The sequence below is a fragment of the Cervus elaphus genome, chromosome 12, assembly GCF_910594005.1.
Source record: "Cervus elaphus chromosome 12, mCerEla1.1, whole genome shotgun sequence".
NCBI classification, from domain to species: domain Eukaryota; kingdom Metazoa; phylum Chordata; class Mammalia; order Artiodactyla; family Cervidae; genus Cervus; species Cervus elaphus.
Genome location: NC_057826.1, coordinates 98,521,678 through 98,546,357, shown reverse-complemented (window position 1 = coordinate 98,546,357; position 24,680 = coordinate 98,521,678). Strand labels below are relative to the sequence as shown.

The 24,680-nt window shown below is 42.6% G+C and overlaps 1 protein-coding gene across 6 annotated transcripts in view; it reads left to right on the top strand.

Moving 5' to 3' along the window:
* Positions 1-24,680, top strand: part of MCC (MCC regulator of WNT signaling pathway) — a 488,910-nt gene that overhangs the window by 339,300 nt on the left and 124,930 nt on the right. The window contains exon 1 of one of the 6 annotated variants that reach the window (XM_043920203.1): positions 11,097-11,170. The exons of 4 other annotated variants lie outside the window; for them this stretch is intronic. In XM_043920203.1, coding sequence (XP_043776138.1) covers positions 11,141-11,170 — 30 coding nt within the window. In that variant the 5' untranslated portion in view covers positions 11,097-11,140. Of the gene's footprint in view, positions 1-11,096; positions 11,171-23,059; positions 24,492-24,680 lie in introns of those variants that run through there. One more of the 6 variants, XM_043920200.1, reaches the window with a different exon arrangement.

Sequence of the window (24,680 nt, the reverse complement as noted above, 5' to 3'; positions counted from 1 at the left end):
GAGGTGTCCCCCATGGCCGTTGGGTTTGTGATCAGTGCTTTATTTCTGAGTGTGAGGCACATGCTGGAGTTTCAAAAGTAAAGCTGAGGATTCTGCTGGCAACAGTAGTCTTTGGAAGTTTGAGTGCCCACAACCCAGCTGAAGAGGTAACATTTCAGATTTGAGGGTTTGTTCTGTAGCTTCTGGTGCTGGACTGTGAGTACAATCCTTAGGAACCCCACTAGATTCCAGCATTCCAACTTTATTTGATGTAATCTCCCTATTTTTATATGACATTTTAATATACAAGAGAAGGGAATTTATGAATTATTTCTCAGAGAGAAGTCCAAAGGCAAAGCCTCTTACCCATTATGACACACATTTTGTTGAGAGGTAGAGAAAGTGGAATTATCTCTTGCCTTTTCTAATGGATACTTGAACTTGACTTCCTTTTTTTCCTAAATGGAAAAATTAGCTCCTTGAAAATCAGCACAGGATGTGGCCTTACAGACTGGTGAGAAAGTGATTTGTTCCCTGCTGGTTGAAAGTAGGAGGTGTAGGGATGAGGGCAGGAAAAAAAAACCAAAGAGCATTATTTAAGGCAGTTTAAAGTTTAAGGTTTTTAAAGTTTTTCTTCCTCATCTAGACCCACGCTGATTACAGTACACTAAATTTATTTCTAGATTCATTTGTGGGTCATGACCAAAAGGTTGAAAACATGCATGAAAAGTACTCCAGGGATGGTTGACTGAGGACTGTTTTATCTCTTCCGTAGAGTTGACTATTGTTCTAAGGGATATCACGTGGTTGACCTTTAATTTATCCCCTGAGGTCCCGACAGCAAACTTGCCATCTCATGCAGATCTCCTTCAGCCTCCTAAACACTTTGCCAAAAGCCAGGGTTCCAAAGCCAGATAAACCACAGCAGCTGGGTCACCGCCTCTGCTCGCCTATCGCTGCTCCCCCTCCGCTTGAGGGGCTAATGGAACATTAACTTCAAATATCTGGTCTGCGTTTTCCCTGTCAAATATGCCACTGTATAAATAGCTGAATTAACTTAATCTTCCTGGAATATGCCCCAAATATTGAGAACCATTTAGGACCTTTCAAAACCATTTGGTTTATTAGCTCTGTCTTGAGATAAACAGAATAAATAAGTCCCTGAAATCAAAGGAAACCTAATTGTTGCACCTAGTTCCAGCTTTGCGTCATCAAAGCTCCACTATCTCAAGTGTCTTCTAATGAGGTTCTTTATTTTGTTTGTTCTGCGTTTGATAATTTTGAGATAATTTTATATTTGCATTGTTGATATTCATTTTTGAAAATTTGTTGACATGTCTATTTATTTTTGAGGATAATAATATATATGCTTTTCCATTCAAGGCACAAAAGAAATGAATGGTCATTGTAACAGGTCAGATGACACAAAAGTATACAGTTGTCCCTCGGTTCGAGGATGCTTGCAGATACCGAAGTCTGCAAATGCTCAAGTCCCTTGTGTAAAATGGCATAGTACAGTGGTCCCTCAGCGCCCACCGGCTCTTTATCCCCAGATGCAGAGGGCAACTGTACCATGCAAAAGCCAGCTCGGCCCCTTTTCCACCGTATATCCCGTCTCCCTCCTTAACCCATGTTACCAGCTTGGTGTTTATTCTTCAGTACTCATCTGTGCTGACATATAATATACAAATGTGTATATATGTGACCACTTTTATAAAAATAGATCACCTTATATATACATCCTGAAAGTGAAAGTCACTCAGTTGTGTCCGACTCTGCTGCCCCATGGACTGTAGCCTGCCAGGCTCCTCTGTCCATAGAATTCTCCAGGCCAGAATACTGGAGTGAGTAGCAGTTCTTTCCTCCAGGTGATCTTCCCAACCCAGGGATCGAACCCAGGTCTCCCGCATTGCAGGCAGATTCTGCAATGAGCCACCAGAGAAGCCATATGTACATTGTAGGTTTTTTTTTTTTTTTTTAAAAAAAACTTTAACAGCATATCATAGATTTTTATTTTTCATAGCCACAGGATGTGGATACGGACAATTTATGCATTTACTTTCCTACTGATGAGCATTTATTCAGTTTTTTAGTTTTTGTCATTATTACAGAGCTATAATCTTTGTAAACATATCTTAAAACTAGTAAATTGTTAAGAGGCACTCCATAGATGTCATAAATAATACAGGAGATCCTTACCAGCAATCTGGGTGTGATTCACCATCATTCCTTCCAGTCTCTACCCCAGCTGGTTGATTTTTATTAGTTGAGTCTCTACGCCAAGGCATTGGGAAGAAGACAGGCCAGGAGCGCTTGTTCAGGCCATCTTTTTGAGCTAGGATTCTTCACTCTCTACCTAACTCTGTCCTGGGACATCGCTCTTTAAATGTCCAAAATCTCTCTTAGCACTGGGTCTTGGACTTTTAAAAAGCATTTAGCTGACCTCTACTTCTCCATGGCAGTGATACTAAAAGAACCTCAGTCTAGTCAAGTTTCTGTAATTCTAAAGCCTGATTCCTAATATGTTGGTTTTAGCTCACCTTTACCGCAGTGTTGCCCTCCTCTTTCTTCTGCACGTTGTGGTAGCTGAGGGAGGACGCCGTCTCTGGAGTTGTCTTGCCGTTGGCCAGCACTGGGAACAGTAGCCTATACGTCCCTTGCACACCTCGTTCAGCTTTCACACACCAGCTGTGTTCACGGTTACCTTGCTAGTGTAGCTATTTTTAGTTAGAGACACTAAATGAGATGTTTAGGATGAAAAGAGTGCTAGGTCACTTTGCTTTCCTTCAGTAATTGTGTGTGTGCTTACATTGTACTAAGTGCTAGGAATGGAACACACTGAGGAATAAAGCAGACATTGTGTTGGTCCTCAAGGAATTTGTGTCTCAGTTACGGAGAGGCACAACAATGAAAATTATAGTTGATGGATGAAATATCCATGTGGTTAGATGACTTAAGTCTGATACATGACTGCACCAACCGAGAAGAGAGTGGAAATTTAATGTTCTGATCCAAAGTCCTTGAGAGTTTTTTAAATCTTCGTAGTAACTTCACCTGGAAAATAAACAAATAGCTAAAATATTTTTGAAAAATAAAGGAGATATTTTATAATAATGAAACATTAAAATTTGTAATACGATAATTTAAAATAATATAAAAAGGATAGCTATATTATAATGGCTGCAATAAGAGAAATTTTATTCAGCAATGCTAGAATGAATACCTACAAATATATAAACAACAGAGTTAGATTTGCGATTTATATACACAATGAAATTCCATATGGAATGAAAGTTTTATAAAAAATGACCACATTTTTAAACATCACAATGAAGAAAATGTCGGTAACTGTCTGAACAGAGTGAAGAAGGGCTTTCTAAACAAAAAGCAGAAGGGAAAATCTGCAAAGGAAAAAGATTTATGGAGGTAACATAAAAATATAAAATATACAGATGTCCAAAAATGCTGTATAAATTAAAAGGTGAATAGCCAACTGGGAAAGAATATTTTCAATACACATGGTTAAAGGTTAATATTTATAATACATATCAAATTCTGAGAAGTCAACATCTTGCCAAAATGAGCAAAGAATGTGAACAGGCAATTAAAAAACAAAGCCACTTGTCCTGTAGATATATGGGAAAAGTTTAACCTTGAATAAGTGAGGAAATGAAGTCTAAAAGTCATCTTGGAACCATATTGGTAAAAAATATTTATTTCAATGATCTATGTAGATTTGTTGGAAGTAAAGCAAAATAGAGCTGACAGAAGTATAAATTGCAATAGCTTTTGTGGGGGAAGCAATTTCACACTCAGAAGCCTTGGCCAAATACTGATCTCATTTCTAAGAATTTGTCCTAATGTTCTTTACTGCAGCATTATTCACCGAAGAAAATTGGTTACACGTCCAGTGGTTGGTGGTTAAATTATGGTGCCTCCAGTCCCTAGATATTATGTGACGATGGACAGATTGCCGTACTTGGGGTCTTCTGTCTTCTGGGCTGGTTTGTTCTGGGTTATGTTAGTATTTGAAACGTACTATTGTTCAGTTGCAACCAACTCTTCATAACCCCATGGACTGCCGCATACCAGTCTTCCCTTTCCTTCCATCTTCCAGAGTTTACTCAAACTCATGTCCATTGAGTCAATGATGCCATCCACCCATCTTATCCTCTGTCTATCCCTTCTCCTGCCCTCAATCTTTCCCAGCATCAGGGTCTTTTCCAAAGAGGCAGCTCTGCAGATCAGGTGGCCAAAGTATTGGAGCTTCCGTTTCAGCATCAGTCCATCCAGTAAATATTCAGGGTTGGTTTCCTTTAGGATTGACTGGTTTGATTTCCTTGCAGTCCAAGGGACTCTCAGTTCTTCAGTGCTCAGCCATCTTTTTGGTCCAACTCTCACAGTCATACATGACTACTGGAGAAGCCCTGGCTGGACCTTTGTTGGCAAAGTGATGTCTCTGCTTTTTAATACACTGTCTAGGTTTGTCATAGCTTTTCTTCCAGGGAGTATCTTTTAATTTCATGGCTGCAGTCACCATCTGCAGTGGTTTTTGAGCCCAAGAAAATAAAGTCTGTCATTGTTTCCATTTTTACCCCCATCTATTTGCTCTGAAGTGATGGGACTGGATGCCATGATCTTCATTTTTTGAATGTTGACTTTTAAGCCAGCTTTTTGATTCTCATCGAGAGGCCCTTTAGTTTCTCTTCACTTTCTGCCATTAGGGTGGTGTCATCTGCATATCTGAGATTACTGATATTTCTCCCAGAATCTTGGTTCCAGCTTGTGCTTCAGCCAGCCCAACATTTTGTATGATGTACTCTGCATATAAGTTAAATAAGCAGGTTAACAATATACAGCCTTGACGTATGTACTCCTTCCCCAATTTTGAACCAGTCCATTGTTCATGTCCAGTTCTGTTGCTTCTTGACCTGCACACAGGTTTCTCAGGAGGGAGGTAAGGTGGTCTGGTATTCCCATGTCTTTAAGAATTTTCCACAGTTTGTTGTAACCCACACAGTCAAAGGCTTTAGTCGGTGAAGCAGAAGTAGATGTTTCTCTGGAATTCTCTTGCTTTTCTATGATCCAATGGACGCTGGCAATTTGGTTCCTCTGCCTAAATCCAGCTTGTACACCTGGGAGTTCTCTGTTGACATACTATTGAAGCCGAGTTTGAAGGTATGATAAAGAGCAAAATCTTTATTTGCGACCCCTATTCCTTTGGAAAAGGAGTACGTCAAGGCTGTATATTGTCACCCTGCTTATTTAACTTACATGCAGAGTACATCATGAGAAATGCTGGGCTGGAAGAAGCACAAGCTGGAATCAAGATTGCCGGGAGAAATATCAAGAACCTCAGATATGCAGATGACACCACCCTTATGGCAGGAAGTGAAGAGGAACTAAAAAGCCTCTTGATGAAAGTGAAAGAGGAGAGTGAAAAAGCGGGCTGAAAGCTCAACATTCAGAAAACTAAGATCATGGCATCTGGTCCCATCACTTCATGGCAAATAGATGGGGAAACAGTGTCAGACTTTATTTTTTTGGCTCCAAAATCACTGCAGATGGTGATTGCAGCCATGAAATTAAAAGACGCTTACTCCTTGGAAGAAAAGTTATGACCAACCTAGATACCTAGATAGCATATTAAAAAGCAGAGACATTACTTTGCCAACAAAGGTCCGTCTAGTCAAGGCTATGGTTTTTCCAGTGGTCATTTATGGATGTGAGAGTTGGACTGTGAAGAAAGCTGAGTGCCGAAAAATTAATACTTTTGAACTGTGGTGTTGGAGAAGATTCTTGAGAGTCCCTTGGACTGCAAGGAGATCCAACCGGTCCATCCTAGAGGAGATCAGTCCTGGGTGTTCATTGGAAGGACTGATGTTGGAGCTGAAACTCCAGTACTTGGGCCACCTCATGGGAAGAATTGACTCATTGGAAAAGACCCTGATGCTGGGAGGGATTGGGGGCAGGAGGAGAAGGGGACGACAGAGAATGAGATGGCTGGATGGACCGACTCAATGGACATGAGTTTGAGTAAACTCCGGGAGTTGGTGATGGACAGGGAGGCCTGGCGTGCTGCAATTCATGGGGTCGCAAAGAGTCAGACACGACTGAGCGACTGAACTGAAATGACTGATTCCTTTTTATTCGAACAAGGTTATGTACGAAGGGGAAGAGATACACCTGCAAAGGAAGCGTCTCTCAGCTATAAAGCTGTAAAAAAAAAAAAAAAAAAGGTAACCACATATAGTGCAAAACAGAAATGAAGCATATTCTGTATCAAAATGAATTGCTGAAGAAGCTAAGTAGCTGTAATAACTTCTGAAGTCTTAGCTCACCTTTTAAATAACTTCCAAGAGGTGATTTAACACCTAAAGGTGCTTCCTTGTGTTGTTCCAAGGTCACATGGACAACAGCTGTGCCAGTCTTATTTTTAAGTGGGATTTAGCCATTAGCATGAAGTCAGATTCCTGGATTGTTTGAGTTGAATTGTATTCATTTGGTCTGTACTCTCCTTGGTATGTGTGTCTGTTGTCTTCCACTCAGATGGAGAAAAGTGCCTCTGTGTTCTCGCATAGAATCCTTTCCTTAAGTAGCAGTCCTTTCCTTCCCCAGTGCTCCCACTGTGTCTGAAGTTAGTCAACCACAACTGGATAGCTTTCCATTTCACTTTTTCTAGGTCAGAAAGTTTGACTGTTAATAGATGGATCATGGGGGCAGGGAAGGGCAAGCCTTTCTTTGAGAGGGCTTGCTGCAACGGTATCAATTACTGATGAGTTCTTGGACTTCCTGGTTGGAGCAGACATCTCTGAAACTTTCAGTGCCTTGAAACTTCACAGTTTCTGGAGAATTCCTTTGCCTTAGCTGCTGCTTTTCTTGGAGGCTGCCCAGTGACCAATGTGAAATGATATGGGACACAGAGCCACCAACTGGGTTTTCTGGGTTAAAGGGGTTTCCACCTTCCGCTTGTCTGTGCATTTTTGCCCTTATCCGCTAATTGCCAGACAGGAGCTTAATATGTTTTGGAGCAGAAATGCAGGCTGATCTTTACAGAGTAATGAAGCAGCTTTGTTGTCTGTTCTTCCTCTGTTAGTCTTTACAGTCAGAAAAATGACTCCCTTCTTATGGGAAATGATCTTGTACCATGCTGCAGTTGTTCTCTGCATAATTTGTCTCTGAACTCCCTTGTGATTTTATGGGTTTGCGATCAGATGTTTTTTTGTGCTGAAGGAAGACATTTGAGTGAATTTTCTGGAACTGACCTTCAGTCATTTGGTAAGGTCATGGCCAAACACCCCTACAAGACAGAAACGGTTCTCAAGAACACCAATCGTGTCTGGAGCCAAAGCTTTCGGGACGTTCATACCTGGGCTTCCCTGACAGCTCAATTGATCAGGTAAGGTTGCAAGGCAGGAGACCCCGGTTCGAATTCCTGTCGGGAAGATCTGCTGGAGAAGGGATAGCTACCCACTCCAGTATTCTTAGGCTTCCCTTGTAACTCTGCTGGTAAAGATTCTGCCTGCTATGTGGGAGACCTGGGTTCAATCCCTGGGTTGGGAAGATTCCCTGGAGAAGGGAAAGGCTATGCACTCCAGTATTCTGGCCTGGAGAATTCCATGGACTGTATAGAACAATCTGGCTTTTGGGGTTTCCCTGGTAGCTCAGTTGGTAAAGAATTCACCTGCAATGTGGGAGACCTGGGTTTAATCCCTGGGTAGCGGAGATCCCCTGGAGGAGGGCATGGCAACCCACTCTAGTATTCCTGTCTGGAGAATCCTCATGGACAGAGGAGCCTGGCAGGCTACAGACCATGGGGTCACCAGGACTTCAATGAAGCCTCAGTTCAGGATGAAAAATATCCCAGCATGGGAGCTAAATACCCATCTTTTACTTTAGGAGATTCCTGTTAATGTAATGATACTGAAAGTGATTTGGCAATATATGGAGCCTGACCCTCAAATTTCAAGTCTTATCCTTAAATATCAGGGCTCCTTAAGGCTCCTTTTTGGGAACGGATCGTGCCAAGGTGCTTGCTTATGCTGTCACTACTGAGTCCATTAGCAGAGAGCCTATAGGGCGTGACGTGACTTCTAGGCAAACTTTATAAAATGTGTTAAAGATGAATCTTAAGGACCCAGGTAAGAGGAGTTACATTTAAAGGTCAGTAAATCTCATTTTGAGCTGAGTCATATATTATAACTAACGTTTTTATAGTGCTTACACCATATGACACATAAACATTTCCCCTTTTCCCAGTATCCCTGGGGAGTGGGTAAGGTAGATGCTAGCTTCCAAAGAACAGATAAGAAAAACAGGAGTGGGTGGGGATACATAGAGGTTGGGCTCTGAGATAGTTTAATTACAGGCATGTCTGCATACACACATCAGACATGGCAACATTCATGCAGTTGTGGTTTATCAGAAGTTTTCAGAAATGTGACTTCCTGTCTGAGAGGTGGGGAAATGGTATATTGCTCAGGTGTGCAAGAGAAGGATGTGTCTGCCATGGCGTAGAAATAAAGTCCATTGAAGAAAAGGAAAAAAGATGAAAGAAATAATCCTATGACTCCGTACATCCTTGTTTAAAGGACGTAGTTGCTGTAAAGAGAAAAGTAATTTAGTTTAGACCATTATGAGTGCATGCTAAGTCGCTTCAGTTGTGTCCAACTCTTTGCAACCCTATGCACTATAGCCCACCAGGCTCCTCTGTCCATGGGATTCTCCAGCAAGAATACTAAAGTGGGTTTCTGTGCCCTCATCCAGGGAATCTTCCCGACCCAGGGATCAAACCTGCATCTCTTATGTCTCCTGAATTGGCAGGCGGGTTCTTTACCAGACACCATTAATTACTTCTTTCCATGAAAACCACATCTGCTAATGATCTTGTCCTTTCAAAAAAAAAAAAAAATCTGTGCATCTTATTAAAAATCTTAACAATTTTACACTGGAGTTGAGGTGTGTGGGGTAGATCCATCTATTATAGTAGCTATGGCCCTAGTATCATATACTTTCCATCCCCAGAAGAAAGTACTTTATTTAACCAAAGTGAAATTGGGCAGTGCATAAATGCTGGTGCAGAATAGAAACATATCATTTATGCCTGGCTCCCAATCATTGTGCTTTGCTGACCATTTCTGAATTGCCTCTTGCTGCCTGAATAGCTACTATTAAAGAAATGAGACATTTTGTTTTCTAGACAGCCCTCTGATTGTTCCCTACATTCACACAGGAGTGCCTGGCTGCAAAGCTTTCTATTTTTCTCCCAGTTCATCCCCTAGCAGTTCAAAAGGTGACCTGTCACAGGGTGGAGGGCAAGTCTTTACATTTTAAGAAACCCGCCCTTGTGTCTCCCCAGGGCCAGAATTTGACCTACACAGAGTTTCTGAACTTAAACGTTAACCCCTTGGCTCTGTACCTGAACACATTGAGCGGGTCTGAACGAGAGAGTTCTTTTTTGAGAATAACCTCAAGCTGTTTCTTGGTTCACAGCTCATCTCTACCCAGTTATCTCAGCATGCATGCTCCTCCTTGGGAGACTGGCTGGGAGGCTGTGGGGATGGCATTGTAGGTGATGACGTGAGAGAAGACACTGTAATGTTTAGGTACAGGAATGTCCTGCAAAAAGAAGTCTTTCAAATGGCCTTAAAAAAAAATTGAGGTATGATGGACATGTGGTGGTAGATTAGTTTCAAGTGTACGATGCAATGATTTGATATTTGTATATATTAATAAATGGTCACCGCAGTGAGTATAGTTAGTATCCATCACCACAGAATTTGTTTCTTGTGATGATGACTTTTAAGACCTCTTCTCTTAGCATCATTCAAATATGCAATACAAAAAAAAAAAAGAACAAAAAACAAAAAAATAAACAAATATGCAATACAGAGTTATTAACTGTAAGCACCATGCTATACATTACCTCCCCAGGACGTATTTATTTTATAAGTGGAAGTTTGTACTTTTTGACCTCCTTCACCCATTTTACCCGCCCTCCCCCCAACCTCTGACAACCACCAGTCTGTTCTCTGTATCTATGAGCTTGTTTTTTTCCCCCAAAGGGTCCTTTTTTTTAAAACCTATCCTGCTAATTCCTATATGTAATTATTTTCCCCTTATTTTCCTTTCTCCTTCTGGGTTTCTTCCTTTACTTTGAGTGGCTGCCTCGATGTGTATGGCATGTCCATTCTATGTACCTTTTGCCCCTGCCCTTTAGATTGAATCCCTTCCCTCTTTATCCTCTCCTTTTCCTTCTTACTCACAAAACAGCAAGAGCGCTGCGAACAGTGTCTCCTGTTCCCCTTTCCCAAGGCAGAGGAGTGCCGGCCGTGGCAACTGCAGAATTTCTATACAGGATGCTCTAGGCAGCAGACTGGGGGAGGGAGAGGGCGCAGGGCGTTTGTCTTAAAGCTCTGTTTTCTTAGGCAACTCGGGCTTTCAGTGGTCGCCGCTATTGCCTGCAGGGGCTGCGGATATTATGGAAGCTGAACCTGCCTAAGCTGTGGCTACTGGTCTAGCCCAAATTCTGGAGATCTTTGCTGTACTGACTTAAAGGGGCAAAAGGCAGTGCATAGTATTAGCCTTTGCCAAATCTTTGTTCCTGCCCTGTTCAGCCCTCCCACCTCCAATCTGCTCTGTTCTCTACCGCCACTCACCAGGAAAGCTTAATTTAAAAAAAAAAAAAGTAGACACATCAGGAAAGCTGTGACCTGCACCCACTATTCAAACGTGGAGACTCAGAATTCCATAAACTGCAAGAGTTTTATGCATATGATGTATTCTGGAATTTGAACTCAATCATAGGCGAGGTCTGCTTTCTATTATCTTTCATAGCACAGATTTATCATTCCACATACTCCATTAATGTATTTCTTTGGAAATCATTAAACTTATGGGGAATAACTAATTTCTTTCAGTTTAAGTCCATGAATAAGTGCATTTTTGTCCATAAAATGCAGTGGGAGAAAGAAATGCAGTTACATTTTTTTTTCAGGAGGTTTTAAAGAACAGATTATGTAAAGCGCTGGTCTCTAGATGGATATGAAGCTAGTCTTAACATCTGGAATTTATTAGGGAAAAACAGCGTGTGTTTTCAGCTAAATTCTGACACTCCTCGTTTGAGTTATCAGTTCCTTAAGGCTGTCGGGTTGCCACATTGATGCGAGCACGTACAGCGCAGGAGCTCCGGGTAGGCTTGCCGTGGCGTGTGCGTGGTCTAATACTGCACTCGGTATGCGGGGTGATGAAGAAAGCCCAGCTTAACCTTGCTTTATAAGGATGCTCTCACGCTCTGTGCTTCCCCAGGAAATGATATGATAGATTCCCACTCTTCCTTGGTGAACATAAATTTATTGTCCAAAAGAATCTAATATCTGGAATGAGATGCGGTATGTTTTTTTTTTTAATATTTATTTATTTATTTGTCTGCACCAGGTCTTACTTGCAGCACGTGGGATCTTCAGTCTTCTGTGCAGCATGCAGGAGGGAGGGGTCTTTAGTTGAGGCTCATGAACTCTTAGTTGCGGCCTGTGGGATCTAGTTCCCTGACCAGGAATTGAACCTGGGCCTCCTGCATTTGGGAGCATGGAGTCTTCACCACTGGACCACTAGGGAAGTCCCTAAATTTTTAACATCTTGAGACAGTAGGCAAGTTTTGAATAATCTTCCTTTCTTTCAAGATGGCAAATGAAAGGATAATTTGGTAGCTGTGGATTAGGTTTCTCTGCCCCAGCAAAGAAGGGGAGTCAAGATCTGCAAGTGTAAGGTGGTAGCTATCTTTCCCTTTTTCGCTCTGGCCTGGTGTCTGAGGGGGGGGTGGAGCTGTTCCTTTGTGGATTAGTCACTTTAAATAAACATTCAGTCCACTGCAGTCCTTTTCTGGGCAGCCCTGGCCCTGCAGGTGTGTGAATGCCACGTACAGCGTGGCCGGAAGGGCCCCCTCCCGCACTTCCGTAAATGTCGCTCTGTTGGCTTGAGCATGATTGCCAGGACTTTAAAAAGCTGAGGAACCAAATCAAAAAGTCCTACTCTGAGGAATCCTTGACTCCTTTGCAATAACTTCTGTTTTTTTCTCTGCCCCATGAAAAGAAACGTCCTCTATAACCACTCCGTGTTGACTCACTTTTTCACCTGACACATCTATTGGTATAAAATGAGGGAATCATCAGATTGGAATGAATTTCAAGAGGCTGTAGACTAAACTCCCAGGGAGGACTGTACCCACATTACCCCAAAGAGAGGAGGCTGGCCCCTGACCTGAAAGGTTCTCCACCAGAGAAATTCCACAGCCATCACTACGGCTTTGAAGACGACAAAGTCCAGTCTCAGGAGAGGTGTTGCAGGCAAGCCTGAGCCCTCCAGCTGATAAACCCAGGGTCATGGGGACTGCCCTCAGGGTAACGGCTCGTCTTTGCCTGTTGGCTGCTGCTAATCTGCCTTCACCCGTCTTGCCTTAGAGCTAAGTAATCCTGCTTCACATTTGTGATATTTTTCTGGGAGCTCAAAGCTAAGCTCAGTTTTGTTTTTTGGAAATGATGGCCTAGATTAAGACCGATAGGAAGACTGTCTCACGGAGTCCTTGGGTTTTGTCATTCTGTCTGTTCATCTCAGAATGGTGTTTGTGCTTAAATTAATTAACACACACACTCGCATTCAGAATTTTGACAAGAGTCACTCGGGACTCTGAGGAGATGGCCTCTGTGTATCAGGCAAAAGCTTGCCCACCGTTGTTTCCATGTGCCTAGTGATTGACAGTGTGAACTGCTTCGGTTGAAGCTTAGCTTTAACAGTTTGAGTCAATGTGGGTTTTATGTTGTTGAAACTGCAGTATTTCTAGTCACTGCCAGATTTAAGCTTTGCTTTGGTGTTTTTATGAAGGTTAGAAATGTTTCATTCTTAAGCAGCCTTTAAGAATATTTGATACTTTCCTTGCACACTGTCTTACCACTTGGCTGCTTTAGGGAATTTTTGGTTTGCATTCTAGTACTATGTGTATATGGGTTTCCCAGGTGGTACTAGTGGTAAAGAACCCAGCTGCCAATGCAGGAGACCTGAGACTTGGGTTTCATCCCTGGGTCAGGAAGATTCTTTGGAGGAGGGCATGGCAACCCACTCCAGTATTCTTGCCTGGAGAATCCCGTGGACAGAGGCACTAAGGTCCATAGGGTGGCAAGGAGTCAGACATGACTGGAGCGAATAGGGGAGGTGTGAGGAAGGGAGTGTTGGGGAGAGGGTGGACAGTGCGAGAAACTAAGGGTTAGGTGTCGCCTCTGTTTCTCTAGTGTGTTGGGGCCACTGGTTAAGGTTGGACTTCACCAGCTTGGGAAAATTCTGTGGTTCCTCCCTTACAAGCAGAGGAGTTCAGTTTGCAAATGAACCTAAATGATGGGAGGAAAGCAATGCCACATCAAACGTGTGCTGAAAGAACACCGTCCTTCTAAGAAGTGCGTGCTGTTTGGTCACCCCGAGACTCCCCACCTCCCTGGGTACCCAGCTTGTCTCTCCCTGCCTGCGTCCACACTGTGCTGGGTGCACTGGGAGCTGTGTGCTGGGGTCTCAAAGGTGGTGCCTCCCCACTTGCAGCTCCTTCCACTCAGCCAAAGTCAGAAGCAACTGATGAGATCTGCATCCAAAGGAATTTGTTTGATCAGCCATCCAGCGTGGGCTCCTCTTCATCCTTCCTTTTTTCTTTTTTTTAAATTAATTTATTTATTTATTTTACTTTACAACATTGTATTGGTTTTGCCATACATTGACTTGAATCCGCCATAGGTGTACATGTGTTCCCCATCCTGAATCCCCCTCCATCCTCCCTCCCCATCCCATCCCTCTAGGTCATCCCAGTGCACCAGCCCCGAGCATCCTGTATCATGCATTGAACCTGGACTGGAGATTCGTCTCACATATGATAATTTACATGTTTCAGTGTCATTCTCCCATATCATCCCGCCCTCGTCCTTTCCCACAGAGTCTAAAAGACTGTTCAGTACATCTGTGTCTCTCTTGCTGTCTCATACAGGGTTATGGTTCCTGCTGCTTCTCTCCTGAGGGTGGTTCAGCAGACCCTACGTGTTGCGGGAGACCACACAGTGTCCTCAGCTTCGCTGGCCGCTGCCGATGAGTTCTGTCCCACCCCCCGCTGTACTTAATCATTTTAGTCTGCCTGCAAGATGGAGGGGGCAGGGGAGGGGAATAAATCAATTTGTATGAGAGAAAATTGTCAAAGCATATGTGATAAAACGTGTTCTTTGTAGGTAGGGGGAAGAAAGGGAGGCTTTGTTTATTGAAATAATGCTGAGCTGTGAGGTACCTTTTGAATTCGAATTGTGTTGTGCTTTCTTGAGGCCAAGTGGGAAGGCGGGGTGCCTCTGAGGGACACGGAGCCCCTTACAGGAAAGGGGCCGGGATCCCATCAGGCTGGACTCAGAAACCACAGCACTTTGTTCTTGCCTGGGTGCACTTGCTGGCTTTACATCTTTCACCCTCCTGATTTGACAAGGGGTTGTGAAACACTCCGCAGGTGCTGGCTGGGCAGGCGCTGACAGAGGGTGGGGGGCACGCCCGCTTGGGTGGGTTAATGACTCACTTGGAGGAGCGGGGTCTTTTGGGGGTGTGTGGCCCCAGAGTTCTCCCCGCCCTTCTCCTGCACTTCCCTGCTTGCCCCCCGCGCTGGGCACTGACGGAGCGCGTGCCGGGATCAGGGATCTCGCTGCGGCTCCCCCCTGCTGCCAGCGCTGTTTCCAGTTTGTGCAGCACGGCTATAAACCATCTGGTGCTGGGCGCCATCCAAGTCCGCAGCCTTGGCGCCTCAGACTCAGACCATGTGATCGAAAACATTTGACCCTGGATACCCGTGGAAAATGCGGGGCAGTGAAGGTGACTAGGATAGGTCAGCTGTGTGCTGGAGGCTCACAGACGGTGCCGCCCCACTTGCGGATCCTTCCACTTAGTGAATTATTTGGAGAGTTTTAAGTATAGAAGGGGCTTCGCTTGTGGCTCAGCTGGTAAAGAATCTGCCAGCAATGTGGGATAGAAGAGAGTGCTATGTTAAACATTGTTTCACTTCAGTTGTGTTTATAAGCTATTTCTATTTACACACAGAAAAATATCTGACATATCTGTAGGTGGTAGGGGTAAAGATAATGTAAGGTTTTTTATCTGTATTTTCTAATTTTCTAAATGTATCCATTCAACAAATCTGCATGAAGTTCTCTGTGGGCCAGGCACAGCTCATCTTGTCCATTGGCTGTTGCCCAAGTTGTGTGACATGCCGGCCTTCTTGGAACTCATATCCTCGTGGGGGAATGAATTAATAAAAAACTCATATGATATATTGTCAGGTAGTAGTAAGTATTATAAAAAATAAAGAGGAGTGAAAGGCTAGAGGAGCAGTAGAGGAGAAGGGAAACCGGCTCTGGGTGGTTGGTGGGGACAAGTGGAAAATAAGTGAAATGAATTGACTCAGCATCCATATGGGAAATTACGATTACCATGCTAATCATGTGTTTCTCTATTTTGTTAAGAATTCAGTGTATTAGGCATATCATACAATTTATGCAACTACTATTTTTCCATTTTTTTCCCCATCATGAACAGATCTTTGTGCATATCCTTGCTTACAGTAAGCTCCTCTGTCTTCAGATGGTTTTTATGGAAGCTCATTTGGGGTCACTGTCTATGTCCCACTTGGGTCTGGACCACTCTTACCTTGTGCTGTAAGGACCCAGGAGGTCGGGGGTAGAGACCAGGCGTGAGGCGCCTCCACTTTCTAGACTGTTGAGGGTGAGCGTGTTTGCCTGCTTACCTACAGGCCCTGCCAGGATGCAGGGAGCAGCTGATCCAGTCACACATGTTGGAAGGCAGGCAAAGTGTAGGTTACTCTGACTGTTGTGACCTGGGTCTCAAGGTGATGATGAGCCATTCTGACTGCTTAACCAGTGTTTGTGTAAACAGATAGGAGAGCAACTCATCAGTGCTTTCAGGGCCCAAAGTTGCCCTGATACTTTTTATTTTTAGCAATCACAAAGCATGTTGTGATCATGATGATAATCAAAAGGACAGTAGTTATTGTGGCTAACCTTCTGCCAGGCAGCATTGTGTTAGGTGAGTTGCCTGTAGTAATGTTCATTTAATCTTTACAACTCTTATGTGGTTGGATATCATTGCCATTTTACCAGTAAACGAAGTCTTGGAAAATGTTAACAAGCTTGAACTAGTACTCAGGTCTGGAGTTTCTGTTTTGTCACAAGGCCTGTGTCCTTAACCACTGAACTGATTTTCCCATCGTTTTCTCCCTCTCTTCTCCCTCTCTCACTGTCTTCCTTTTCAGGGAGCACGTCCTAGTTGGGACTAGTGCTGACAGGGTTAGGTGATCTGGAAGGGAGGGAAGAGTCAGACCTTTTCTCCTGTCTAAACATACTGCTCTCTGAAGCAGTCAGCAGGGCCCCTGATGGGGGAGAACACTGAGCTGATTTGAAGTGTGTCTTCTCCCTTTTCCTGGTGCTTTGGATTCGATACCGCAGTCTGTGGTGACATGGCCCAGCGGTCAGCAGCCCGTGGTGAGGAAGGCGGAGCCAGGGCCCTGCTGAGCTTTCCTTGAAATGGGAGCTTGTCATGACATCAAGTGTTTTAAAGGAATTTTCTTTAAAGGAAATAGTGCATGTGGAAATATCTCTCAAATTTTGGGAACACATTTGAAGATGATTGTACTGAACTATCTCAATAGTTGCCATCTTGGCTGTCTTCTGTACTCGAATGAAAAGACTGGGAGCATGTGCCTTGGGTTTTCTATACATAGAAAGTCCACATGTATATATGTGTGTGTATATATACATGTATATATGTGTATATAAGTGTGTGTGTACACACACACACACACACATGCGCGTCTCTAAATCTTGTTTTCCCAAAGAAAAAACATTGTCCTCAATGCAGTTAAAAAAAAAAAATAGGTTACTTCCAAAGCATTCAACTATTGCTGTAAAAATACCTTGGTTTTTCCTGATATGCTGAGTTTATCGAGTGTTTCACCATTTAAAGGTACTTGGTTTCTTTAGAATGGGGAATTCAATACCTACTAAATTGGATCAATACAAAAATTTATGAACAATGCAGACCTTGTCAGGCAAGTCCTTATGCAATGTTCATATAATTCTCTGTGGGAGCTTCTGCCACAGAAGTATTTAGAACATACTGAAATATTCATGTCCTCTGATTAGCAGGATTTAATTGTTGCATCTCGATCTCCTTCACAACATGCCATTAGGATGCAGCCCACCTTGAAATTTAAGTGGGTGCTGTCAATTTATTGCAGTGTCTTTATTTTGTTTGTACTTCTTTCCAAATTTGTATTACATATAATTTTGGTTTCCCTTGAAAATAAAGTAACACCACAAAAAAGTAAGAATTTATTAGTGGAAAATGCTGTGACTTACTTTTACTAGCAACGACTATATAATAAATTTTAAAGTATATACATATATATATATGTAACACTTTCTGTTTAGATTTTCTAAGATCTTTCAGTTAAAGTACCTTTTCCTCCCACAGACTGTTCAGTTAGCATAATTAGGAGCGTTTTTGCACCTACACTGCACGATTTCCCTCTAATTTCTCCTCATAGTGTGGAAATGGTTGGAGATTAACTTTTGTCTGATTCTTTCCTGGGTCTGATATCAGCTAAATGGTCTTTTGTTTCTCAAAATGTTGGACGATTTAAAGAAACTTTTCATACCTTTCCATCATTCTAATTTTGCAGATTTGCTTTCTCCCCTCTGATAAAAAGACCTTTCTGAGACCCTGTCTTCTCGGCAGTTTCATGAAAGGATCTGGAAGGATCTCAGGAGTGCTAGGATATTCTGTCCCAGAGCATGAGGCATGGTGATTGTGAACAGAGTCTGAGGTTAGACAGACCTGGTTTTCATTCTAGCTCTGCCACTTACTCGTTTGACAAGTTACTGAACTTCTAAACCTCAATTCCTAACTCTTTAAATTGGGGTTAACAGTACTTATTCCAAAGGCTATATGAAGAATACCTGAGAAAGTGCATGTCACATGGTTTAAATATAGCAATAGCAATAGAACACGTCCACATAATATTATTGCTAATGTTATTTCCAATAAAAATTGTGATTTTTTTTTTATTGAGCACCCACATAGTATTGAAGTATAGTTAATACATAATGTTATATAAGGTATACGGTGTAGTGATTCACAGTTTTTAAAGGTTGTTCTCCACTTATAGTTATTATAAAATATTGGTTTTATTCCCTGTGTTATACAGTATATCCTTATAGATTATGTTACACCTAATAGTTTGTACCTCTTAATCCTCTACTGCTATATTGCCCTTACCCCTTTTCTTCTCCCCAGTGGTAATCACAGATGTTCTCCATATTTGTGAGTCTGTGAGTCAGCTTCTTTTTGTTCTATTCACTAGTTTGTTTTATTTTTTAGATTCTGTATATGTCATATATATTTGCCTTTCTCTATCTGACTTACTTGATTTAGCATAATACCCTCCAAGTCCATCCACATTGTTGGCACATGGCAAAACTTTTTCTTTTTCGTGACTAAGTAGTATTCCAGTGTGTGTGTGTGTGTGTGTGTGTGTGTATAAAATAAAGAAGATATGGTATATATACATTTCTTCTTTATCCATTCATCTGTTGATGCACAGTTAGATTGCTTCCATATCCGTGCAATTGTAAATACTACTATTATAAACATTGAATTACATATATCTTTTTGAAGTAGTTTTTGTTGGGTTTTTTTTTTTTTTTTTCAGATGTATGCCCAGGCATGGAAGTTCTATGTCCTTTGATAGTTCTATTTTTAGTTTTTTGAGAAACTTTCATATTATTTTCCACAATGGCTGCACTAATTTACATTACCACGCACAGTGTACAAGGGTTCCCTTTTCTCCATGTCCTTGCCAACATTAGTGTTCTTTTTGATGATAGCCTTTCTGAAAGGTGTGAGATGATATCTCCTTGTGGTCTGGGTTTGCATTTCCCTGATGCTTAGTGATGTTGAATATCTTTTCATGTGCCTGTTGGCCATCTACATTGTCCTTTGGAAAAATGTCTATTCAATTCTTCTGCCCATTTTTTAATTCGGTTGTTTGTTTTTTGATGTTGAGTTGTATGAGCCATTTATATATGTTGAATATTAACCCTTTATTGGGCATATCATTTGCAAATGTTTTCTTCCGTTCCGTAGGTTGTCTTTTTGTTTTGTCAGTGGTTTCCTTTACTGTGAAAATGTTTTTAAGTTTAATTCGGTCCCACTTGTTTATTTTTGCTTTTATTTCCTTTGTTTTAGGAGAGGGATAAAACAAATATATTGCTAAAATGTATGTCAAAGAGTGTTCTGCTTATGTTTTACTCTAGGAGTTTTAATGGTTTCCAGTCATACATTTAGGTCTTTAATCCATATTGAGTTTGTTGTTGTATATAGTGTTAAAGAAACTTCTAGTTTCATTCTTTTACATGTAGCTGCTCAGTTTTCCCAGCACTGCTTGTTGAAGGGACTGTCTTCTCTCCATTGTGTTCTTGCCTCCTTGTCATAGATGAATTGATCATAAGTGTGTGCATTTGTGTCTGGGCTCTCTCTTGTGCTCCATTTGTGTCTGGGCTCTCTTGTGCTCCGTTGGCCTGTGTGTCTCTTTTTGTGCCCGTACTACACTGTTTTGATGACTGTAGCACTGTAGTGTAGCCTGAAGTTAAGGAGCACAATTCCTTCAGTTCTCTTCATCTTTCTCAAGATTGTTTTGGCTATTCAGGGCCCTCTGTGTTTCCATACAAATTTTAAAAATGTTTTCTCTAGTTGGTACGCAAGAGTTTTTTAAATATATACAAATCAATCAATGTGATACATCACAATAACAAATTGAAGAATAAAAACCATATTATCGTTCCAATAGATGCAGAAAAAGTCTTGGACAAAATTCAATATCATTTATGATAAAAACTCTCCAGAAAGTGAGATTAGAAGGAGTGTAATTCAACATAATGAAGACCATATGTGACAAACCCACAGCTAACATTATACTCAATGGTGATAAGCTGAAAGCATTTTCTGTAAGATCAGGTACAAGGCAAGGATACCCACTCTTGACTTTTATTCAGCATAGTTTTGGACATCCTAACAATAGCAATCAGAGAAGAAGAAAGAAAAGAAATCCAAACTGGAAGGGAAGAAGTAAAACTGTCACTGTAGATAACATGATCCTATACATAGCAGATGCTAAAGATGCCCCCGGAAAACCACTTGAGCTCATCAATGAATTTAGTGAAGTTGCAGGATACAAAGTTAATATACAAAAATCTGTTTTTCTGTGTACTAACAACAAACTATAAGAAAGAGAAATTAAAGAAATAATCCCATTTACCATCACATCAAAAAAAAAGTAAAATACCTGGGAATAAACATACCTAAGGAGGTAAAAGACCTGTATTCAGAAAACTGTAAGACAATGAAGAAAGAAAATTGAAGACTAAGCAGATGAAGAAATACACTGTATTCATGGATTGGAAGAATTAATACTGGTAAAATGAGTATACTACCCAAGGCAATCTGTAAATTCAATGTGACTTATTTTTGGAGGAGCATATTTTTGCAGATGGAGTGGGATTGAGAGTTATCTTCAAAGTTGAGAAGGTCAGTCTTGGATACCTCCTCTCCTTGACAGCCTTCTTACCCCAGCCGTTGATTTGAAGCAAGGGAAGAATTGCCTTAGGTGGATCCCAGGAATGATGATGTGGCTGTATTCCCAGTTAGTACTTGGTTCCTGCTTTGTGATTTGGCGTCATCACCTACAATAGGTGGTCTTGAAGGTGATCACTTTTCCTACTGCTGCCATGTTGAAGGGGACAGAGTGCTGTTTTCGACAACCGAGTTTCAGTGTAGATTTATAAAGTAACTCAGGGATCACTGACCAATGAAATCAGGTAAAATGAAAACAAAACGGTGGTGCTCTCTGAGTTGGTCTAGGACAGCAGAAAAGTCATGAACATGCAGCAGGGCAGTCTTGTAGATGGTGTTTAATGAGTTTTAAGCTTCAAGGCTATGAGCATTCTTTTCTTGAAATATTACACAGCAGGTGCCCCTAGCTGGAATTCTGGCAGTAAATAGGAATCCTCCAGTCCTGGAAGCCACTGAACAGGCCCGATTGTGTCCATCTGTCAGGGAACACTCCCCTTTTGCGAGGGATTTTGTTCTTTCTGTATCTGAATTAGAATGTGCAGGGTGTGGGGAGTCTCGCAGAGGAGGCTGAATGAGTCTGCTTTCTCATGTACAGATGTCTCCTGCTATTTTCAAGGACAGGGCTGGGATGTAGACGTTTACCCACGAACTCCTGGATTGCCATATGAGAGAGCAGGAAGCCTCCGGAGAGGGAATGAGGAAATCTCAATTTGGTGAAACTTCTTTCTCTGACTCTGTTTAATGTCTTTACAATGAAGGAATTGAACTAGACATCTTGAATTCCCTTGCCAGCCATAAGGTTGTGTGTGATTCTGAGTGCTCTTTCAACTTCTGGGGAAAAGATTGTTACTGATTGGTTCTGTATATAATGAAGCTTCCTTGGGCAGTTGCTTTAGCAAATCCATTCTGGGATGGGCAAATAAAGTGTGCAAAGCCCCAAGCACAGAACTCAGGGCAGGGCCCTCTGATACAGACCAAAGGATGAAAAAGCACCTGAAGTTAGAGACCCCAAATTCACACTGAGTTGGGCTGACTGCCAGCCCCGAGCTTCATCACTGTTACTAGAGGGCTTGCCCTGCCACCTCTTCCTGCCCTGCTTCTCCGCATGACCCCACCCTGCCAATGTGCACACCTGCCCTCCAACCCACACACGTCACACATGTGTGTTCTGCAGACCAGGAGAGCAGTGGTGTGTTGAGTTGGAAGTGCCAGCAAGGCACACAGCAGAGACAGTCAGAGCGTGGAGTGTTTCTCAGTTTCTTGCCCTTGGGCTGATTTCCTATGTCTGCTGTGTGCCTTGGTTCCTCATTTGTCAGAAGGAGGTAATAATCCCTATCTCGTAGCACTGTGGTGAGGGTTAAATGGGATATCACATGAATTGTGCTTAGCCCAAGTGACTGGTACCCAATAAACATTCAGCAAGTGATAACTATTAATGTTATGACTTACTACTATCACATTGCCTGGGATTCTTAAAATATTTCCAGAGTTTGGCATTGGGGTTGTGACAATGCCTTTTTTTTTTTTTTTTCAGGACCCTGCAGCTGATTGAATTAGGTAAAATGCAGAAATCACTTAGTGACTTAGTGTAGAACCTGTCAGAAATATGTGTTCAGCGTACACTGAGTTAGCTATTGTTAGTTTTAAATAAATTTTTTTTAAGTCTGTTTCTTTTAGAAAGGAATATGTGTTCAGTAAAGGTCAGTTGCCCTTACTCCTTCCCCTTTAAGGCAGAGAACAGTTCAGAAAGAGGTTGGCACTACCCACTGTGTTCAGTCGCATGTGATAAAAAATTGTAAATACCTTGTGCTGGAGGGCATCTGGCCCAGTTAGAAGGCCAGGGCAGATGTTCCATCATCGCTGGTGGGAAGGAAGTAGATTCCCCGGCAGTGAATGGCTTACAGGAGCGTGTCATGTTGGCAGGCCAAGTACAGGAGAGAGAGAATGAACAGGCACCGTCTGCTCGGAGTGAGCTGACCTGCCCACACAGTGCGGGAAGCCCAGCCCAGCCATCTCACCGTTAGTGCTCTGAGGCCTTTGGATGGCAACTAAGGGATGAACTCATTCCTCTGCTTCAGGTGAAACTGTGGAAGCCTTTGGTCCCTTTGACAGCAGTGTCGTAAAAGAGCAGACCCAAGTCCCAGAAAGATAGGTAAAATGTTGACCTGGAGTTTGACAGCCTCGATCCCCATTCTGGGACCCTTTCACCCTCTGTGGTCCTTGGGAAAAATACTTGTTCCTAGCACACGGGGAATCATAGCCTCCTGGTAGGCCAGAGGTGGAGTGTGATGGAGACCCGGTGGGGTAATGCATAGGAGGGTGCCAAGTGATCAGGAAAGAGCCAGCATGTGTTCCGTTGTTTTTATTGCCAGTAGTAGCAAGATGAAGAAACACCGTATAACCATAAATACACAGTGAGGCTCCTGGGGGCTCATTAGAGTCATTGTGTTGCTGGCTTAAAAGGGCGTCTTAGGAAGTGGGAAGCCCTTTGTCTCCTGGCTAATGGCTAACAGGAAGCACGTCTATCCACAGAGCCCAGGAGCAGCACTAGGAGGGGCTGTCACCAAGGCGCTGCGGGCTCCCCGCTCAGCCCCCGGCTGCTGGACACCTTATCTGTCAGAGGCTACGCAAGCTTTTCTTTACCGCCAGCTGAACTGTGAAGTATTAATCAAGTAATGTTTCATCCAAAAATAGCAACCATTTTGACAGTTGTCTTGAAGCCAGATTTCCAGGTGGTTTACTTTCATTTGGATACACACTGTAAAATGAATGTGAAGCTGGGCTCAAAACAGCTTAGGGAATCAGAATCCTTTATCTCCAGAAATATGAAGTATGTGTGGATTTATATCCTTCACGTGCTAGACCCAAAATTGTATAAGGAAGTGTCATGATCCCATTGCAATACTGCTGAAAGGCCTTGGGTTAAAATTTCACAGAGAATTAAGAGGTTTGAGAGTCAGCTCTTTAAGCCTTGGGATTTCAGCAGAATCCACAAACCAGCTGCGGCCTCTCGTTCCTGTGCTGTTGACCACCGGGAAGTGTGCCTCCAAGATAGGACTGTGTTACTTCCTCGTCTGAATGTACCTCTCACTACCTAGAGTGAAGCTTAGTCTGAGAAGGTTGTTGACTTGAAACTTGGCGACTTAGAAGGTGGCAGGGAAAGAGGAAGTGCATATTCGCTGCATGCTTACTTGGTTCCAGACACTGCTGGTCACTGCGCTTCACATGCTGTGCAGATTATTTTATGGACAGCACCTTCTTTGCCTGTTTGACAGCCCCATCACAAACTGATGAAATCAGCTGTTCAAAGACAATTCAACAAGTAACAAATGAGATGTGAACCCAAGTTTATCTGATTCTTTGTAAATTAACCCACTTCATTTGCAAGAATATCTCCACATAACAGTGGTCTATACAGCAGAGGTTCTGTTCTTGCTATTGTGTTATGAAGTCTGGAGTTAGGCAGTTCAGAGCTGGTAGGGTCTGCACAGTTGTTAGGAATTCAGGCGCCTTCCACTGCCTAGAGTATGGACCTCATCTTTCTGAAACAAGATGGCTGCTGGGGCTCCATCCATCATGTTAATATACCAAGCAGCAACGCTGGAGGAAGAGAAAAGCATGACCTCCCTCAGAAGGATTTCCTGATCACTCCCCTGTACCTCGGCTTCTGTCTCCTCAGCCAGCACTGTGTCCCACGGCTACACCTGGCTCCAACTAGAAAGGGGCCCGAGAACTGGGATGTTTTAACTGGTCAGGAGTGTGACCAGTCAAAAAGCGGGATCTTGTTCCTGAACATTAAGAGAAAGGTGTGTTGGGGAAGAAACTAGCACAAACTCCAAACGTCATATATTTTCTTGCTCTCTTAGGCTGGGGACGGAACTTGGCCCATACTCAGTCATGAGGGTGAGAGAGGGGTTGGTCAGCCTGATCCTTGACAATTCATCTTGCAACTTGTGGGCAAACTTTTTACCCAACTGCACCTCCTAGCCTTTGTA